General features: G+C 36.0%; 1 protein-coding gene and 1 pseudogene across 7 annotated transcripts in view; both read left to right on the forward strand.

The window, feature by feature from the left end:
- NLN (neurolysin) overlaps window positions 1-18,809 on the forward strand; it is an 85,093-nt gene that overhangs the window by 27,776 nt on the left and 38,508 nt on the right. For all 7 annotated transcript variants that reach the window (XM_037529209.2, XM_037529210.2, XM_054688472.1 and 4 more), the window contains 3 exons: window positions 10,150-10,257; window positions 13,059-13,161; window positions 13,762-13,922. In XM_037529209.2, the coding sequence (XP_037385106.1) occupies window positions 10,150-10,257; window positions 13,059-13,161; window positions 13,762-13,922 (372 nt within the window). The remainder of the gene's footprint in view (window positions 1-10,149; window positions 10,258-13,058; window positions 13,162-13,761; window positions 13,923-18,809) is intronic.
- On the forward strand, window positions 10,393-11,201 carry LOC119261256 (60S ribosomal protein L37a-like; annotated as a pseudogene).

Below are 18,809 nucleotides of genomic sequence, written 5' to 3' on the forward strand. Positions count from 1 at the left end.
GGATGGAGCTGAAAGGGATCATGCTCAGCGAAATAAGCCAGAAAGAAAAAGAAAAATACCAGATGGTCTCACTCATAGCAGGAATCTAGAAAACTTAAATAAGGGACCAGGAAAATGAATAACTATAAGAAAATGAAAATCAAAATCAACAAATAACTATGAACCAGAGATACTCTATGGGGGTTGGGGGAGGGGAGGGGAGGGATTGGGGTCAAAATAAGGGGATTGCAATTGTATGGGGAATATAAAAATAAAATTTATTTTAAAAATTAAATTAAATTAAGGTAATAAAGATTGTAAAAGCTTTCTTTCTAACTAGTTGATTAAACTCAAATGATTATTTTAAAAAAAAAAAAAGTAAGGACCAAGTGTAAAAAGTGTACATCTGTAAATCTAGGTCTTTTTATCCATCATGAATTTACTGATTCAATGTAAAAATCTCTTTGACTTTTCAAAATGTTCAAAATTTTGTGAAATATATATTAGATCAGATCAATGAGAAGCAAAGGGAACTGAGTTCTTTGTCATAGATACTATGTGGTTTTGCCATCTTATTTATGATATACTATCGATGCTAAATGCTGGAGTCATTTCTGTCTGTCATCCTTACATTTTTCAGGACTCATGGAAATTATGGATAATGAATGTTCTAGGTGGGTCTGCCTTGAGTGTTTTTATCATTTTAATCATGAATGTTGATTTGCTTCTTAGCATATTCATTATGTCTTTGCTTTGAATTTTTATTTTCATGACACTCAGCAATTTGTTTGCAATACAACCAGTGTTTTACCATCTTCGCTATTTTTGTTTAGTTTTGCATATTTATGCAAAAATCTCAAAAATGTTGTTCCTATTAGCAAATTATGACAAGAATTGAAAATAATAAAGCAATTTTATTTGTAATTCACTATAGACTATATAATTGAGACTTCATTTAGACATGTAAGATGTATATGCTATCTATCCTTTCATGTCAGATAAGCATTTTCTACTCTGACTATAATCACCTGTGTGATTCATAATTATTCATCTTTGGCACTATAAAAATAATGCAAATTAAAATAACTATGATTATTCTTTATTAAATTGTTATCATTTATTCTGTTGACCCCAGTTTGTCTAGATCTTTCAAATCATAACCTTTATAGTCTATTTTTATTCACCTCAAAATAATCAAATTTCCTTCCTAGCAGTTATTATGTATATATTTTATAACTTTTCACCAGGATTTCTGATTTTCTTTGTTTAACTATTTTCATCCTGACTTCTAAGTTCTCATTTAGGATTTTCTAACCTCAAAAAGGTTTTTCAGTGCTTAGCGTTATTGGGTCTTATGTTTTTGTTACTAGCCCATCTTCTCTGATTCTTATGAATGTTCTTTTCAAGATGTGGTAGGCGTGCCACTTAAGATTTCTTTGTTATAAATTCTGCATATACTGAAGACTCATCCCACTAAATTGGGGAACAAATTGTTGCATGTGTAATGAACTGGCCAACACCATAATGACTTGACAAACACCAGTGCATTTATCAGATATAGTCATTTGTTTCAGCTGGTTAATTTCAGGGTTTTATTATAATAATTTACAGTAACTTCAAATTTGATTCCATAATTTTCTTCTTTCAAATGGAATAATTACTCTCATATGTGTAGATTAATGTTTGAACATTTTTAGGGGATTTTACAATGTCTGTTAAGGCTACATCAGAATAATAAAAAATATCTGCATAGGAGCTTATTTGGTGAATTTAGTTACAACTCCACACCTTGACGAATAATCTGTTTAAACAGTATTTTTTAAAATATAGAATTATCAGTATTCATTTTCTGCTAGAGTTTAATCAATAGTAAAACTCATCCAATTCATACTTAAAGGACAAAATTAACTTTATGTAAATATTCTACTTTTCTCTGCTAATAATATAAATAAAACTAGGGCAATCATGATACAACACACAAAGCTTTCATTTAACTGGATAAGGATCTTAAGTTTATATGAAGTTAGCAATTTCAGGCATTTTCTACTAAAATGAGGATGCACCAAATAATACTGAGATCCCAAGATGCCCCCATTGTAGACAGTAATCAAATATATTATCAAAATCACATATAAAATGTTGTTTTAGCTCTCGTGTTATTTTTCATTTAGAATTGATGAAATGTGAAATTCTCTTTCACAATTATGCAAAATGTGTCTAATCAGGGTTTCAATTATATATTCTATCACAGTTTCTGTGGATCAGGAATTCAGGAAGGAATCTGTCAGATATTTCTGTTTGGGCTTTCACATGTGGTTTCAGGCATTGATGGCTAGGGCTGAAGCAGGTAGAGGCTAACCAGGTATTTCTTGCTTTGTTTTGTGTTGAGTCATCTCCATGTAGTCTCTTATGTAGGCTAATTTGGGCTTCCTCATAATATGGCAGCATCAGGGTGGTAGGGATTCTTTCATGGAGATTCAAAGCTCCAACACAAGTATGTTTCAAAAAAATATCCAGAAGTTGCATTACATTTTATGATGCCCTATCTCGAAAATCATATAACATTACTTATACCATACTGTGTTGACTAACTAGTCACTGCCATCTGCTCAGACTCAAAGGACACCACATATCACTCTAGTGAGTATCAATTAATTTGCAGCATGTTTCAGAACCTCCAAGATAAGTGATTAGTTGACTAAATGGATAGATGAAAGTATACTCGAGTGTGAGACTAGCTAGTGTGCCACAGCTTTCCTACCTCCTTCCCAATATGTGGCTTGTAACACTGCTCTTTACATTTGTTTGGCAGTGTAGTTACCTGATTTAACTTTTATACTCATCTTGTGAGGTGACCCTTTTTACAAGTGGAGAAACTAAAACTCAGAAATGGTAAATTTCCAAGAACCTAGTATGTACTTGCAGAAATAAAGTACATCAAGAGATATTTACATTACACACCTCTAGGGAAGGAGGGGTGTACTTGCAGAAGTAAAATACATCAAGAGATATTTACATTAAACACCTCTAGGGAAGGAGAGATCACATTTGATTCTATTTTGCACCTCTGGCAGAGTGCCTAGTACAAAGTGAGCATTTAGTAAATGTTCATCAAACTAAGGTGAGAAATAGTTGATGAAAGATCCAAAAAAATACACCTTCAGTAATGGGGCGTGGGTTATCAAAGTGGGAAGAAAAAATGGATCTCTCCTTACAACCTAACTGAAAAATAATGATGGATTGAATTTTTTTCTTTTAATATTTTATTTTATATAATTCTTACATCATTTTTCATTTTTGTACAATGTATGCATTTTCATTTTGGTTATATCCGCATACAATTGCACCCCCCCTTATTTTGACACTAATCCTTCTTCTCCCCATACCCCTCCCCCCCCACCCTGGTAATGTGTCTCTGGTTTATAGTTGCTTGTTGATTTTGATTTTTACTTTATGTTAGTCTTTTTCCTGGTCCCTTATTTAGGTTTTCTAAATTCCTGCTATGAGTGAGACCATCCGGTATTTTTCTTTTTCTTTCTGACTTATTTCGCTGAGCATGATCCCTTCTAGCTCCAGATGGATTGAAGTTTTAAAAAGTTAGACTTTAAAGCTCCTAGAAGTTATGTGGAAATATATCTTTGTGACTGCTGAGCAGAGAAGTATTTCTTAAGACAAAAAGTGTTATAAGGCTGATAATTTAACTACATTAAAATAATTTTTAATAAAGTAAAAAGACAAATACTAAAAAAAAGGTACAAAACATTAGTACCTAAGATATATGAAGAATTACTGCATTCAATAGACAGGACAAGAATTACTGCATTAAATAGACAGGACAGTAGACATCCCAGTAGAAAAATGGGCACATTAGCTGGGCGATATTTCAGAAGATACACAAATTACAAACATATGAAAAGATATTCCACCTCATTCGGGGAAGTACAAATGAAGACCACAATAAGATAACATTTATCCCTTACTACACTAGCAAAAATTGAGACGTCCAACATTCCCAAATATATGTGTGGATGTCATTTAATGGGAATGTTTTTGTACTGCCAGTAAAGTGTAATTTCATAAGGGAGTAATGGTGTAAACCAATGTTAATAAAAATTTCTAAAGAAAAAAATAACCAACTTGGAGAAAAAGTTAGTGCTACAGATTTGGATCTCACATTCTCCAGAACCTACATTATCTTCCTATCCTACCTCAGCATTTACCTGAAGAAACTTGCAGTTGTGCACATGTGAAATAGGATACATGTTTGTAGCAACATTACATGTGATACCAAGACTGAAAGAACTTGGGTTTCCATTGACAAAACTGGATGAATATATTGTAATATATGTATGTAATGAATATTTTATAGCAGTGACATAAGTAAGTTACATCAACATTCAGGAACATGGCTGAATCTTAGTAACAATAAGAGAAAAAAGTTGTAGAACACGGCATACAGCATATCATTTGTAAAATTCAAAAAGCAAAAATTAAACAGTATACACAGAAGTGGTAAAAATGGAAAAAATGTTTAAGACAAAATTCAAGAGAGTGACTACCTGTTGCACAGTTAAGTGCAGCAGGGTTGTTAATATTTTATTTCATACATTTGAGAGCAGATTTAATAAATATTACATATGTAGTTCTGTTCATTTGTAGATATCAAATATTACATTAAAATTTTAACACATTAACATTAACTTTCATTCCACCAGAAGGAAAAAAAATGAAAACAAGGAATTTCCTTGACCCTTTAACTTAAAAAGTGGACAGGTATCAAAAACTAGCAGTTATGGCCACAGGTCTTAGTGTTGCCCAGTGTTTTTTTTTTGTTTGTTTTTTGGGGTTTTTTTTTTTTGGTTTTTGCTTTGTTTTGTTTTTTACTGAGGTAACCTTGGTTTATATGATTACTTGTATATTAGAAATATATGACTTCCCTCTCAGGAGTTGTTCCCACACCACACCCACCACCAAGACACCAGTAGTCCACCACTGTAGTCGATTGTGCTCCCTCCCAACCATGCTCCTATCCCTCTTCCTTTCCCTCTGGTAGCCTCAGTTCTGTAGTCAACTTACTAGGTTTAGTTCTTAGTTTGGCTTTATCTGACCCTTTGAATGGTTTCCTCTGTATTCCGTATACAAGTGATGCCATCAGGTATTTGTCTTTCTCCTTCTAGTTTATTTTTCTCCAGCTCCATCCAGGTTGCCATAAATGGCAAGAGTTTGTCTTTTTTGATAGCTAAATAGTATTTCATTGTGTATTTAAACCACATCTCCTGGATGGACTCATCCATACTTGATCAACTTGGGTTATTTCTATAGCTTGACTTTTGCAAACAGTGCTGCAATGAACATAGGTGTGCATGTTTCCCTTCAAATCAGTTTTTGTATTCTTCAGATAGATTCCTAGGACTGGAATTGCTGGCTTGGTGTTTCCCAATCTTGACGAAGGTTTCTCACTCATTGACTTAAAAGCCAGCAAAGGTCAAAAAAGTTTTCATAGACATTCTTTCCAACCATATTGGTGAGAAAAATGTGTCATGTCTTCATATTAAAATAATCCATGCATGTAATATTTTATTGCAGTGACCTGCTAAGTATTAAGTACACAAGGGGAATTCTTAGTGAAACAGTGTCTGGATTATGCAAACTAAATTGAGAAACATAGTTGCCAATTACATTATTATGTTTTTTCAGAGCTGAGGGGTTTGGTCTTGCCAATTCATCCTAGCCAATTAGTGATTTAAAAAGGAAAATTTTAGTGCTAAAGTATAAGTAAATAGGTCATGGGATTAAGTATAGATGCTTATAGCATTATGTGATCTCCTGCTCTAGCAGCCATAGAAACCATTGCCAAATTAAATACAAGAACTAGTGCCTCAAAACCATGATACTAAAAAAAGTAAAAGAATAGTTTTTGGCCTTTTGGCTAAGATCAAGTATAAAAAGATGTAAAAGGGAAAGCTGTTCAAAATTCAGCATGATGACACTAATTCCCTTTCCTTACTATGCCTTCTCTTAGTAAGTAAATGCTTCTCATAGTAAATGCTACCTAAGCTTCTAACTTTATCAAGTTCTTAAAAACACAGGGACTTTTAAGATATAAAGTATCAGCTTACCTTGCCTCAGTTTCCCTGTTAGCCAGCTACCCCTCCTTTGTTCTTCCCAAGTATTTACCCCTCTTTTCCCTCACTGTATGATATTGATTTTATCTGCCGATCTTTTTTTGCCTTCATGTTACTTAAAACACCTTAAAGGTATTCATGAGTTTCCTGAGTGCTGGCATAAGGAGGAGCTCAATAAATATATGCTGAATGCATCTGAGATAGCCCTAATAAAAATTTGTCTTCAAGCACCATGATTCCCCATTCCCAGTGTCCTCACTCTGCCTGTGACTCACAACATGACAGTGAATCTTGTGATAGTGTATCAGGTTAGTAGTCTGCCACAGGCCTTTCTGTAACCCTCCTGTCCAGCAATAGAGGCAACTGCCAGAGAATGTCCTTTTCACAATTGTGTGATAGAAACTTAACAGTAAGTGTAACTTACTGGAAAAAACCAAAAACATTTAATTAAGCATGCTCTACCTCTGTTTTAGCTTTTGAAGTATGATCCATATTTTAATATGTTTATGTTGTTATATTTCTTTAGCATATACAAAGTTTATGAATCCATTTTTGTGAATGATATTCAGAAGAATATGCTATCTTAGTCTCCTGAGTTAACAACCTTGTGGTTTACTTTGCACACACAATACAGACCCCAGTGAAGTAATTTTTTATTTACATATTTAGGAACAGGAACTATACAGGTCTTATGAAGAAAAGAACAAAGTCATGGTACAGCAGTGGGGAGGATTTGGGGAAAATTAAGAAAAATTTTCATTTTTATAGTATGAAATTTTTTTTTGTTTTAAAAAGTTTGCTTTAAAGACAGCATTAAGAGAAAGTAGGATAACAATCAGAATCATCTGCTATCATATTCAAAAAATATTTCAAAGATTTTTTTTCTGAACTATTTAAGAAAAGGTGTTATTACATGCAAACACTCTTTGTATGAAATTTAAAGAGAAATGGAAGTGTGGAATTTGGTCTCAAATGTGTTTTAAGATTTATTTATTGATTTATACAAGAACTGGGGTACAGGCCAGATGCGTGGGAGGGTGAGAGGATTCACCAGAGACAGAGTGGGGAACAGAACAGGCAGACTGAAGAAATACACCGCTGAGGGGAGCACTGCGCGAGACGGGAGAGGTCTGCCGCGCCATGTGGGACCCTCGCCGGCCAGCTGGGATCGAACCGGCGCTGCAGAGGCTGCGGGCAGCTTCACAGCACAGCGCACAACCGCCTGTGCTACCAGGGGAGGCCCACATAGCATGAACTTTTTAAGAAAATAATGAATTAAGGATGGTAATGGCACATTGGGAAAGTTACTAACCTATGAATTTGAGAAATTTATTCCTATCCCTTTTACCACTAAGTAACTGTGATATCTTAAGAAGAAAACCTCAGTTTTCTTGTCTGTAAAATGAGCGTAGCAGCAAACATGTAAGATTTTACATATGTGTTAACACTTTTATATAAAAGCTCCTTGTTACAGGAAGAAATTAGAAGGAGACAGTCTTATCACCACAGAGATTAAAATCAAGCCCCTTCTGTCAGATTATATAAATTTCAAAATTACTTCAGAGAACTTTAGCCCACCCATCCCATTGCTACCCACCAAAGAGGAGAAATTTCACCCACAGAGTGAAGAGGACTGATTCGGATTCAAGGGAATTATATTTTTGTTCCAGAAGGAAGATGCAACTACAGCATACCAGTCTAGAAGTGTTAACTGATTCCCTCTTAGAAAATCCTTGGGTAGTAATTCTGACCTTGTGTGGTGATTACAAGGGAGAATATTGTTATGGCCAGTTCTGAAACAGAAATGTGCTTCAGAAGCACATTTTAGAAGTGACTTACTCCTACCAGAGATCTCCAGAGATTTCCTAAGACCTCAGAGTCGACTGGCAAAGGATGTCTCCTTATAATTGAGTAAGATTTTTGTAAAGTGCCTTTTTTTGTGGTTAGTCAAATATTTTGGTACAATTTGTCATATTTTAATTAAACCTAATTCAGAGCAGTTTTTTTTCAGAACCTCTTTCTATTTATACTTGTATTACCTATTTTGGGAGTGTTTTTACCTAATCTCAACCATGAGTTTTGAGTTTACTATGCTGTGAATACTTTCAGGCTTTCTGAAGGAGCAAATCTACTCCCATAAGTGACAGGTTCAGGCCCACCTGAGATTCCATCTTAGTACAGCACGGTCTAAAAAATGTGTTTACATCGGCTGTTGAGGCTTGTGATGATTCTCCGTCCTAATCTCAGAACCCACTGTAACCTGGGGAGCCCCAGGAACCCAAGTACCATGCTACTATCCAGTAGTGTACCTGCTTTCTACCTGGGCTCCCTGCCCTGCTGGGATAGTTATCCACTCTGGATCTCAACTTGCATACTTGGGTTTGTTACAACTTACCCAGCTCTTGCCAGGCCCTTCTCACCAGGGATTTTTTTCCCTCTCCCAGCATTTCATACAGTTACGGCCTAGATTCTTCCCAATCTTACAACTCCCTGTATTGCACTGTCAAGAGACAACTGTTGCCATGCCCAACACCTTAGAGCAGACTTGCTGGCGCTGTTAAAGTCAACCTTGATCAACACAAGTTAATCACATCCGCATGAACACTGTGATTTGAACTGCTGGCCATCCCTGAGGGAACCAGCCCCACAGTCCAGCTATCTCCCTGGCCATTCTGGGTTTCTTCCCAGTGCAGGCACCTGCTGCCAGGATCCAAGTGTGTGCCAATACCAACTAGGGAGGGTTCCAGCTCCAGGCATGCCAGCATGCTCAGAAACTCTCCAGGGACACAAAAGGAGATTATTATGGAAAAAAGAGTCTAACTGTTCTCTGCCTCCACTGAGAATTAAACTCAGAGGAAACTGTGAGTAATATACACACATGTGCTTTAGTTCTATGACGTAGAATTACTGGTAGGCAAAGTGAGATAGATTGTTATATAAGTAGTACACCTAGTTAAAATACAACTCTTTATTTACCTGCTGCAACAAAATACTAAAAAATTGCAGAATTACTGCAGCAAGAGCCTTGCACCAGCCATCTTAAATGCAGGCTCTAAAGCTAGGCGCAGTCTATTTAAAGATCTACTTGTTGGGAGAATATAAAGCTCAGTGATGGACAGCCCAGACCTTTCATGGATAAAGAGTAGGTCTCCAAAGCTACGGGTCTAGAGACAGAAGTTCCTCAATGGCTCTCAGGCAGACTGGATCCAGCACACCTGCTGAATCTGTCTGGAGTCCATTTCCTCTGAGGGACTGACTAACCATCCAGATGTGCCATGTATGTTCTGTCAGCTGTTTTAAAGAAACTTCTGGTGCTTTTATTACCTTGAAATGGCTGGGGAACTTTCCATTCTCCTCCAAGGTCTTGTGTTCTTTTGAGTGAATGTCTCTTGTGTTGCTGCATGCAAGTACAACAGACTGTCGAGCTTTCCTTCTTTTTGTGCAGTGCTGACTCATTTTTCCTCAGATCCTTGTTTGTATGCAGCTTGCTATTGTTGCTTGATCTCTCTTGCCAAATGGCAGTGAGGCGTATTTGAAGTGTTGGGAGCCTTTCCCTGGGGTTTTATACAGCTGTCCTTGTTTGGTGTGTTGGCAAAAGAGTCCTACTCCATTTGTGTAGAATGTACCTATTGTTTCTGTTCCTGCCTCTCAGGTGGAACCAGGTTAACAAATGATAGAAAATTAAATCCAGGTATTGGTGATAAGGAATATGTTTTGTGAAAAAGACCATTCAGTCATAGCAAATGCTCAGAATGAGATTATGCAAATATTTCTATTATCTTTGAAGTGGTTCAGAAACTCATGATTCTAATACAAGGCAAGGAAATTCTGGGCAGCTTATTATTTAACTTTTCTGTTATAAATGAGCAGAAGCTCACTAAAGCATAAAAAAAAATTAGGTCTTCAAAAGAACCTGCCTCATAATCACCTGTGTGTTTCATAGCCCAACAGAGATGATGAATAAATTTGCTTTGGCGTCACAGTTTATTATAATTTACCCATGCTCTGTTAAAACAGAAATGGTTGTTGTACTCTTTAATTTCAGGAAACTTGTGATCTGGGGAATATAAAGCCTGAAGCCAGACGATACTTGGAAAAGTCAGTTAAAATGGGGAAAAGGAATGGGCTTCATCTTCCAGAACAAGTACAGAATGTGAGTTTATGTTTCTTTTTTCTTCTTAGAGGAAAAAAAAAAAAATTAAAAAAGCAGAATTCAACAAGAAACAGGAATTTTAGGGAAACACATGTTTGTAATATAGGAAATAATTCATAATACAATAGATTTGCAATGTATTTAATAGTGAATAGTTTTAATTCCGCAACTCCTATTAAACTCCCTGTGATATTTTATTTATTCTTTAACCCTGTCCAAGTTTTGTTTCTTGTATGCTGGGCTTATTTTCTCTGCTCTATTTTACATTTTCTAATAACTAGTTCTAGGTTTTAATAATTGATTTGTATTCTCATTCCCTTTGCCATATAGATAGGACACTGGTAATAACATCCTTATGATGACAGTCTTAAAACCAGCAGTTTAGAATGAAATAACCTATGAACATTATATGTTCTTTGAAGCTGGAGAGATTCGCTGCTGAATAGTGTTTCCTGATACTTTTCTTTTGCCTTCTGACAGTCAAATCTTCCAGTCTCAGAAACTTGAATGCAGAATTAACTCAATCTTTTGGACAGGAAATATAACCCATGAATATTTCCAGATTATTCTTCTAGTCAGTAGAACTGGAAACAAAATTGAAAGAAATCCAAAACAGTCTTCTCTGGGCTCTGATGCAATTTGCAGCCATGAGCCAAACGCATCAAGAAGATCCAGTTTGTCAGTAAATACAGCACCCGTTATAGTACCTCCTTCAGGAAAATGGTGAAGAAAACTGAAATCAGCCAGCACACCAAGTTCACCTGCTCCTTCTGTGGCAAAATTCAGCTAAAGAGACCAGCTGTGGGGATCTAGCACTGTGATCCCTGCATGGTAATGGTTGCTGAAGGTGCCTGGACTTATAACACCACTTCTGCCATCACAGTAATGTCTCACATCAGAAGAAGGAAGGAATTGAAAGACCATTAGAAACCCCACCATTTGAAACACTGCTAGCCATAATAAATGGTTTAATTTATGTAACAAGAAAAAAAAAAGAGATCCATAGCAAGTGATAACAGCATGGTGCATGTTATCTGAAGGCATCACAAAGATATGGGCACCTTTCTCCCAGCTCAGTGTCCTTTAAACACCTTGGATCCTCTCCCTTCTAGTTACAGGAAAAATATGACTTGACCTCACTTATCTGACCCTTTTCCTTCCTGGTCAATCACCAGGGCTGTTCAAAAAGACAAACAGGGAATTAGTTAAAATGGTGTTTTGGTTGCAGCTCACAAAAAGTGTTAAAACAATAGAAGAGATAGACTTACTTCCTTATATTACTGGAAAGTCCAGAGGTAGTTGGGCTTTACTGGTTAGTTTGATCCAGAAACTCAACAGTGTCATTGACCACCTGATTTTTCTATTTCTCTACTCTGTCTTCTTTAGTTTAGTGTTATCCAAAGACTGACTTTCATTACTAAAATGGCTACAAATTTGAAAACCCTGCCATCCAGAAGGACTTAGAAAACCCTTCTAGATCTTCCATATATCTTAATGGCCCATATTGAATCTGTGCCTAACCCTCAATCCCTCTTTAGTCAGAGGAGCACCTGGATTATGAAAGCTGAAATAAAAATGTGCTAATATCTTGATTTGGACATAGTTTGGCCCCCAACTCTGTTATTGAGGATAGGTGAGACCTAACTAAGGGAGTTCTAGCAGGTTTCAACCCTAACAATCACAGTGGTTTCTACAACAAAAATGAAAACCAAAACTGTGTGCTACACTAGTCACTTTCCTTAAGTCACTTCATGTTCTCCCATTATTCCCCACAAAATTTAGTGCTATCACCCCCATTCTACAGAGGATGTACTTTTGAGATTGTCTTGCCAAGTGTTTCCAGGTATTCCCCTGAGGAAAGAAGTCACCAGTCCTACATTACCTGAACCAGTCACTGTTGCAGTGTCAATGGGACTACCTTACCCTGGAGCTTCAGAGAGAATCAGGTTCCACCCAAACGGCATGGCTGTTGTGGAGTGGGAGAGATGTGGAAAGGAAGTTGGGGAGATAACCAGAATGTCTGAAAATGACTCTACATAGGATGTGTTAAATCAGAAGTCTCAAATGTAGTTGTGCATCAGAATTACCAGAAGGGCTTGTCAAAACTCTGATTACAGGGGCTCTCCTTCTGAGTGTTTGTATTTCAGTAGGTTTGGTCTGAGTCTCAAAAATTTGCCTTTCCAGAGTGTTCTCATATGATGGTGATGCTTCTCCTCAGGATTATACTTTGAAAACCAGTGCTGTTTACATAAATTTTTTGCTCCATAAATTTTAGAAGAGTGAAACAGTTAATACTATTTCATGATTTTTCTTGTGGTTTTCTTCTTACTGATTTCCTTGACGTCCCATCTAATTATTTTATAAATATGTTTGGGAACATAAATCACCTTTGTTTATAAAAGCATTGAAAACTAAGACATAACCTTTTTTCCAAAGCAGCCATAGAATGAATTGCCCAACTCTTATCTCTTGGTTTACTTCAGCACCAAATATTGATTTGCTTAATGAAAATTTTGCTTTTACTGTACCACCTATATTTATTTAGTTCTTTAAAAAGTATGAGTAATTTCTAGCACATCACCAGGATTAACCTTTTTGTAGGTGTTGCATCAATACTATGATGGATGCAACATAGAAGACTGCAGAAAACTATTTTATCAAGCTTATCTCTTAAAAAGGCAATTCTTGAGAGGTACAGAAGCTAGTCTTTATATAAAAGTGAAACTTTACTTGACTGATGACAAGAATTATAAAAGTTTAATTTGATTGTTAAAAGTTCTGCATCTGTTTCTTTGTTTCAGGAAATCAAAGCAATGAAGAAAAGAATGAGTGAGCTCTGCATTGACTTTAACAAAAACCTCAATGAGGATGATACCTTCCTTGTATTTTCCAAGGCTGAGCTTGGTAAATTTTGTCTGTTTTCTAGATTAAACCATGTAACTTTGGCAAAATAATGTCTCCTCACAGAATTCAAATCAGAGTTCAAAGAATTAAAAAAAAAAAATCCAGTAATTAAAACTCACATCCCATAGCCAAATCTCACCTAGAATTTAGGCTAATAAGAGTGTATACTATTTCTAGAGACAGGGCATAGGCGATATCACACTCTTTGTTGGTAACCTATGTTGGTATATAGTAGCCTTCACTGTCTACCCTGCGAGTCTTTCTGCTTGTAAATATCCCTTACATTGCTGTTTAAACCAATCTTTTTATTCTGTTCTGGGTCTTTCTTGGCTTTATTTTCTTGTTCTTCATCAAAACACTATTTGTACAAGTATACTGAAGCCTATTCTTATTTTGAATTACCATCTCCTAAGCCACCTGGCCTCTAACCACCACCTCCATTCCAGTAACATCAAAATGGTATTATAGGGATTGTTATTATTTTATGTGAATTTCAAGTACTTGACAGAATACCTAGAGCTTCTTAAAGGCACTGTGCCAAGGCTAAATAAACCAAAGATGAGTGGGAAAATTAATGTCTAAGAAAATGATTTTTTGCAGGTGCTCTTCCTGATGATTTCATTGACACTTTAGAAAAAACAGATGATGACAAGTATAAAATTACCTTAAAATATCCACACTATTTTCCTGTCATGAAAAAATGTTGTATTCCTGAAACCAGAAGGAAGATGGAAATGGCTTTTAATACAAGGTGCAAAGAGGTATTATAAATATTTGTCTTTTGTTTTTATGGTAGAGTTTAAGAAAATGGTTTGCTTTGCTTACCAGTGTTGAAGTCAGGTCAGAGACTAATGTTCCTACTTGTATGAGCATTATGCCTCCTAATTCCTGAGAACTATAAGACTTTTAGCTTTTTTCTTGCTCATTAGCAGCCTGCTTGTTATGACCACAAAATAAACTGCTCTAATAAAAATGCAATGGGTTAAGTAAATTAAAAATTGTATTTTCCCAAGTCAGCAGTCCAGAACTGGTGGGACATCTGTCTTTCCTCAACAAGCGACTTCCAAGGTCATTCCATTGTCACCATTTCTCAACCTGTTGAGAAAAGGGGAAACTAACTACAGACCAAGCATCTTTAAGGACAAAACCTGGAGGTGCTATACATCAACTCCATTTGCATCCCATTGTTCAAAATTCCATCATATAGACATATCTAGTGCAAAGGAGGCCAAGAGATACAGTCTTTAGTTAATAGCAATGTGTTCAACTAAAAGAATTCTATTACTGAAAAGACAAAAGGAAGAATGACAAATGGATTCTCAGAGTCAATTAAGTGGCTCCATCACAGTGTGCCTCCCTGGCTATCCAGGTAACCATGAGAACTTTTTTCCATGCATCGAACCCATTCTCCATATGTCAGATCCCAACCAGTTACTATCTTGAACTCACAAACCAGGATATACAGTCCCCCAGCTATAGCTTCTCATAATCTAGCAGTCTATGAAAGGAAAGAAAAGTTATCCCCTAACACATAAACCTAGTGGTCGACTAGAAACAAAATAACTACAATGAAAACTTCCATTTAGAAAAGGAAAGAATGGGAAATGTAGTGAGTACATATCAACTTTCAGAAAACTGTGTGCTAAGAATTATGAGGATTCCATGTTCTGGTAAGGCTCCTTAGACAGCCCACTTGGGCTATTTGAGTCTCCTTTCTGGCAGAAATTCCTTTAGCAATTATACTCCATGGTACTTGGTTGTGTCTGCCGAGAATTCTTTCTTTTGCATCCTGGGTAGCTGCTAGGATAGATTCCTGCTGATGCCAGTTTGAATCCTGAGGTTTGCTTTAGGGATTAATACCACAAACTTTTGTAAACCAGGTTTACAATATCTTTGGTAATAAAATTCCCTCAAAGATGTACTAGGTTTCTTATCTGTTTGCTTCCAATCAGATTGATGTTAAAATAACTGCACCCTAAACAGCTCTTTTGGTCATAGCTCTTTTCATTTTCTTTTCTTTTTTTTTAATTGTATTTACTGAAGTAAAGTTGGTTTACATCATTGCATCTTTGGAGGTTATAGGTTCAAACTGCCACAAATGCATATCTTCAAATCCTGCTAAGTCATAGTTCTTTAATGTGCCAGATCTTTTTATTATCTGACTCCTGTATTGTAATCATTCTGTTCTTCCTCACTTTAATGGAGTCAGTTTCAGGGCCATCTGAAATAGTAGGTATGAGGAAGAAGACATTATCCTCAAACTGATCTATGCAATTCAACAACTCGGGGACTGTCTTTTCCCTGATTATTAGAGTACAGAGCAATTAACTTTTTAAGTCTGAAGCCCTAGATTGTAGGCCATAACTACAACCTCTATCTGCAGAACCCTTTTCCTTCCATCTGTGCAAACTAAATAGTTCTTTCTTTAGCTCATCTCGCTCATGTAATTTTTCCAAAAGCAGCAGATAGTAACAAACACACACTGGTATTAGTTTTCCCAAACAATTCCCTTAGACCTAAAACTCAGTAGGCAATTGACCTGCCTTCCAAGTATGACAAGCAATAGTTTTAACTGTTACCTATAGTCTAATGAGGTTTACTAGCTTCCAATTCTGCGTGGTAGTCCTCACTCCTTCCATTCCTGAACGTTTTTGCTATGCAGCACTTTATTTCTAGTATCAGTGTCTGTGGGTGTTAGGGTACAGGATAAGGAACATACAAAGTCAAACAAAAGGACAGTAACTCAAGAATATAAAAGTTATTTCTCTTCAGAAAGAATTAATAGTTACCAGGGACTGGGGAGACCTGGGAATTATTGTTTAATAGTTACCAACTTCCTTTCAATATGTAGGGAAAGTTTTAGAAACAAATTGTACAATAGTGTGAATGTAACTAGTACCACTGAATTGTACACTTAAAAGTGGTTAAGATGCTGAATTTTATATGTTTACCACAACTAAATGTTTATTTCCCTTGTAATTAACAATACAGAGGTGAATGGTCCAGAATTCTAACACAGCTCTGCCTTATAACTTCCAAGGTCATTACTGTCATCTTCAATTCAAAGCTAGCAAGACAAACATCTGTAAAGAGATGACCCAGAAATTTCACACATCATCTCATTCACGTCTATTATCCCATTGTATATCACAGGGAAGGCTATGAAAAGTAGTCAGGTGATCATATAGCCAGCAAAAACTGAGAGAATTCTATTTTAATAGAATGGGGAAGAATGGGGAATAAATGCTAAGTAAAAATTAGCAGTCTAGAGAGAAGAGCCTTGGAAAACAAAAAAATTAAAGAAAAACTCAAACTAGTTTATTTTAGTACTTAGGGGATTAATTACATGTTGCTCTTATCAGTGTTTCCATTTTAAAATAATTATAATTATAACATAATTATATATTGTTTACTCTTATGCCAGGCACATTTCTATGCCATTTACATAAATTCTCATTTGAATCTTCTTGATCTCCTATGGCATGCCTACTTTTATTATCCACCTACTACAGATGAGAAAACTGGTTTTAAAAAGGTTAAGGAAGTTCCCAATGATCAGAAAGTGGATCCAAAATTGGAACCTAAATAGTCTGGCCTCAGAGACATTTCCTTAGAAACACATCCAAGTAAATAATTTCCTGACCTAATCATTGGAGGAAGTGTTTCTTTGCCCTCAACATTTATTTACTTTCTCTAGATTGCTTCTCCTTTTATTGTTAAGGAAACAATAAATGCTATTATTTGTATATTTAATACAAACAAAAGGCAGAAAATGCTTATAATAAATTGAGCAAATCCCTGACCCATTTTTAAGTGAAATCTGTAACATGAAGTATATTCACATTGCTTTGCGACTAACAGCACCATGATCTCCAGGACTTTGTCATCTTTCCCATCTGATGCTCCGTACCCATTAAACATTAGCTTCATACTTCCCCACCCCCACACACCACATCCACCCTTCTGCTTTCTGCCTCTATGACTTGGCTACTTCAGGAACCTCATGGAAGTGAAATCATACAATGTTTGTAGTTCTGTGACCAACTTAGTATAATGTCTTCAAGCTTTATCCTTGTTTTAGCCTGTATCAAATGTCTTTCCTTGTGTTGCTGGGAAAACTGGGCAGCCGCCTGCCTAAAAAAGAAACTAAACTACTCTCCCACACAAAAACTGACTTTAAATGAATTAAAGACTTGGCGGTGAGATGGGAAACCCTAAAATACATAGAAGAAAAGAGGCAAATACTCCACAATGGTGGCTTCAGAGATGTCTTTAGGGACGCAACTCCAAAGGCAAGGAAAACAAAAGTAAAAATAAACAGAACTACATCAAGCTAAAACTCTTCTGCACAACAAAAGACAAAAAAAATCTGGGAGAAAATATCTGCATATCATACATCCAGCATGGGCTAATAATATCCAAGATATACAAAGAGCACATATTATTCAGCAAAAAGAAAACAAGCCAGTTAGAAATGGGAAGAAGAAGAAGAAAAAAAAAAGAAATGGGAAGAAGAACTAAAAAGACACTTCTTCAAAGAAGATATATAAATGGCCAGCAGGCATATGAAAAAATGCTGTAAGTCACTTATCATCAGGGAAATGCAAATCAAAACCACAATGAGATACCACCTCACACCTGTTAGAATGGCCCATATCAGAAAAAACAAGCAACAACAAATGCTGGGTGGAGAAAAAGGGTGTGGAGAAAAAGGTATCCTTGTGCATTATTGGTGGTAATGTAGACTGGTCCAACCTCTATGGAAACTAGCATGGAAGTTCCTGAAAATATTAAAAATAGATTTATCATAGAGTCAGCAATTCCACTCCTAGGTATCTACCTACCTAGATAATGCAAAAGCACTAATTAGAAGGGATATAGGCACTCTTGTGTTCATTGCATCACTGTTTACAATAGCAAAAGTGTGGAATCAACCTAAATATTCAATGACAGAGGAGTAGGTTAAGAAGATATGACATACATACATGATGGAATACTTACTACTCAACTATAAAGAAAAGATGAACTCTTGCCATTTGTGACAACATGGATAAAAGTGGAAGGCATTAAGCTAAGTGAAATAAGAAGGAGAAAGATAATTACCAATTACTTCATTCATATGTAGAATATAGAGAAAAAAATGAAGGAACTGACAAAACTAAAGCAAAACAAACCCTAGACCTACAACTGCAGGACTGAACCTACTAGAAGGAGAGGCAGAACAGGGGTGGCAGCAAAGTAGGGAGAGAGCCCAGTGGTCTATGGTAAAGGACTTTGGGTGGTGTTGGGGGTTGTATGGTGACATACATGAGAAGTTTGACTCTGTTCCCCTAAATCATACACAGTGTTGTAAACCAATGTTACCACATTAAAAAAAACAAACAAACAACGTTTTAAGACTAATATTTTATTATAATGGATATACCTTATTTTCTTTGCATTGATGGACATTTGGGTTTCTTCCACTACTTGGCTATTATGAATAATGCTGCATGAATAATTTGTGGGTCTACAAATATCTGTTTGAGTCTCTGCTCCCACTTTTTTGGGATATATACCCAAAAGTGGAGTTGCTGGATTATATGACAGTTCTGTGTTTAATTTTTTGAGGAATTGCAATGCCATCTTCCACAGAAGTTGCACCATTT

This window comes from Talpa occidentalis, unplaced genomic scaffold (assembly GCF_014898055.3).
Source record: "Talpa occidentalis isolate TD23 unplaced genomic scaffold, MPIMG_talOcc4v2.1 talOcc4.6, whole genome shotgun sequence".
NCBI classification, from domain to species: Eukaryota; Metazoa; Chordata; class Mammalia; order Eulipotyphla; family Talpidae; genus Talpa; species Talpa occidentalis.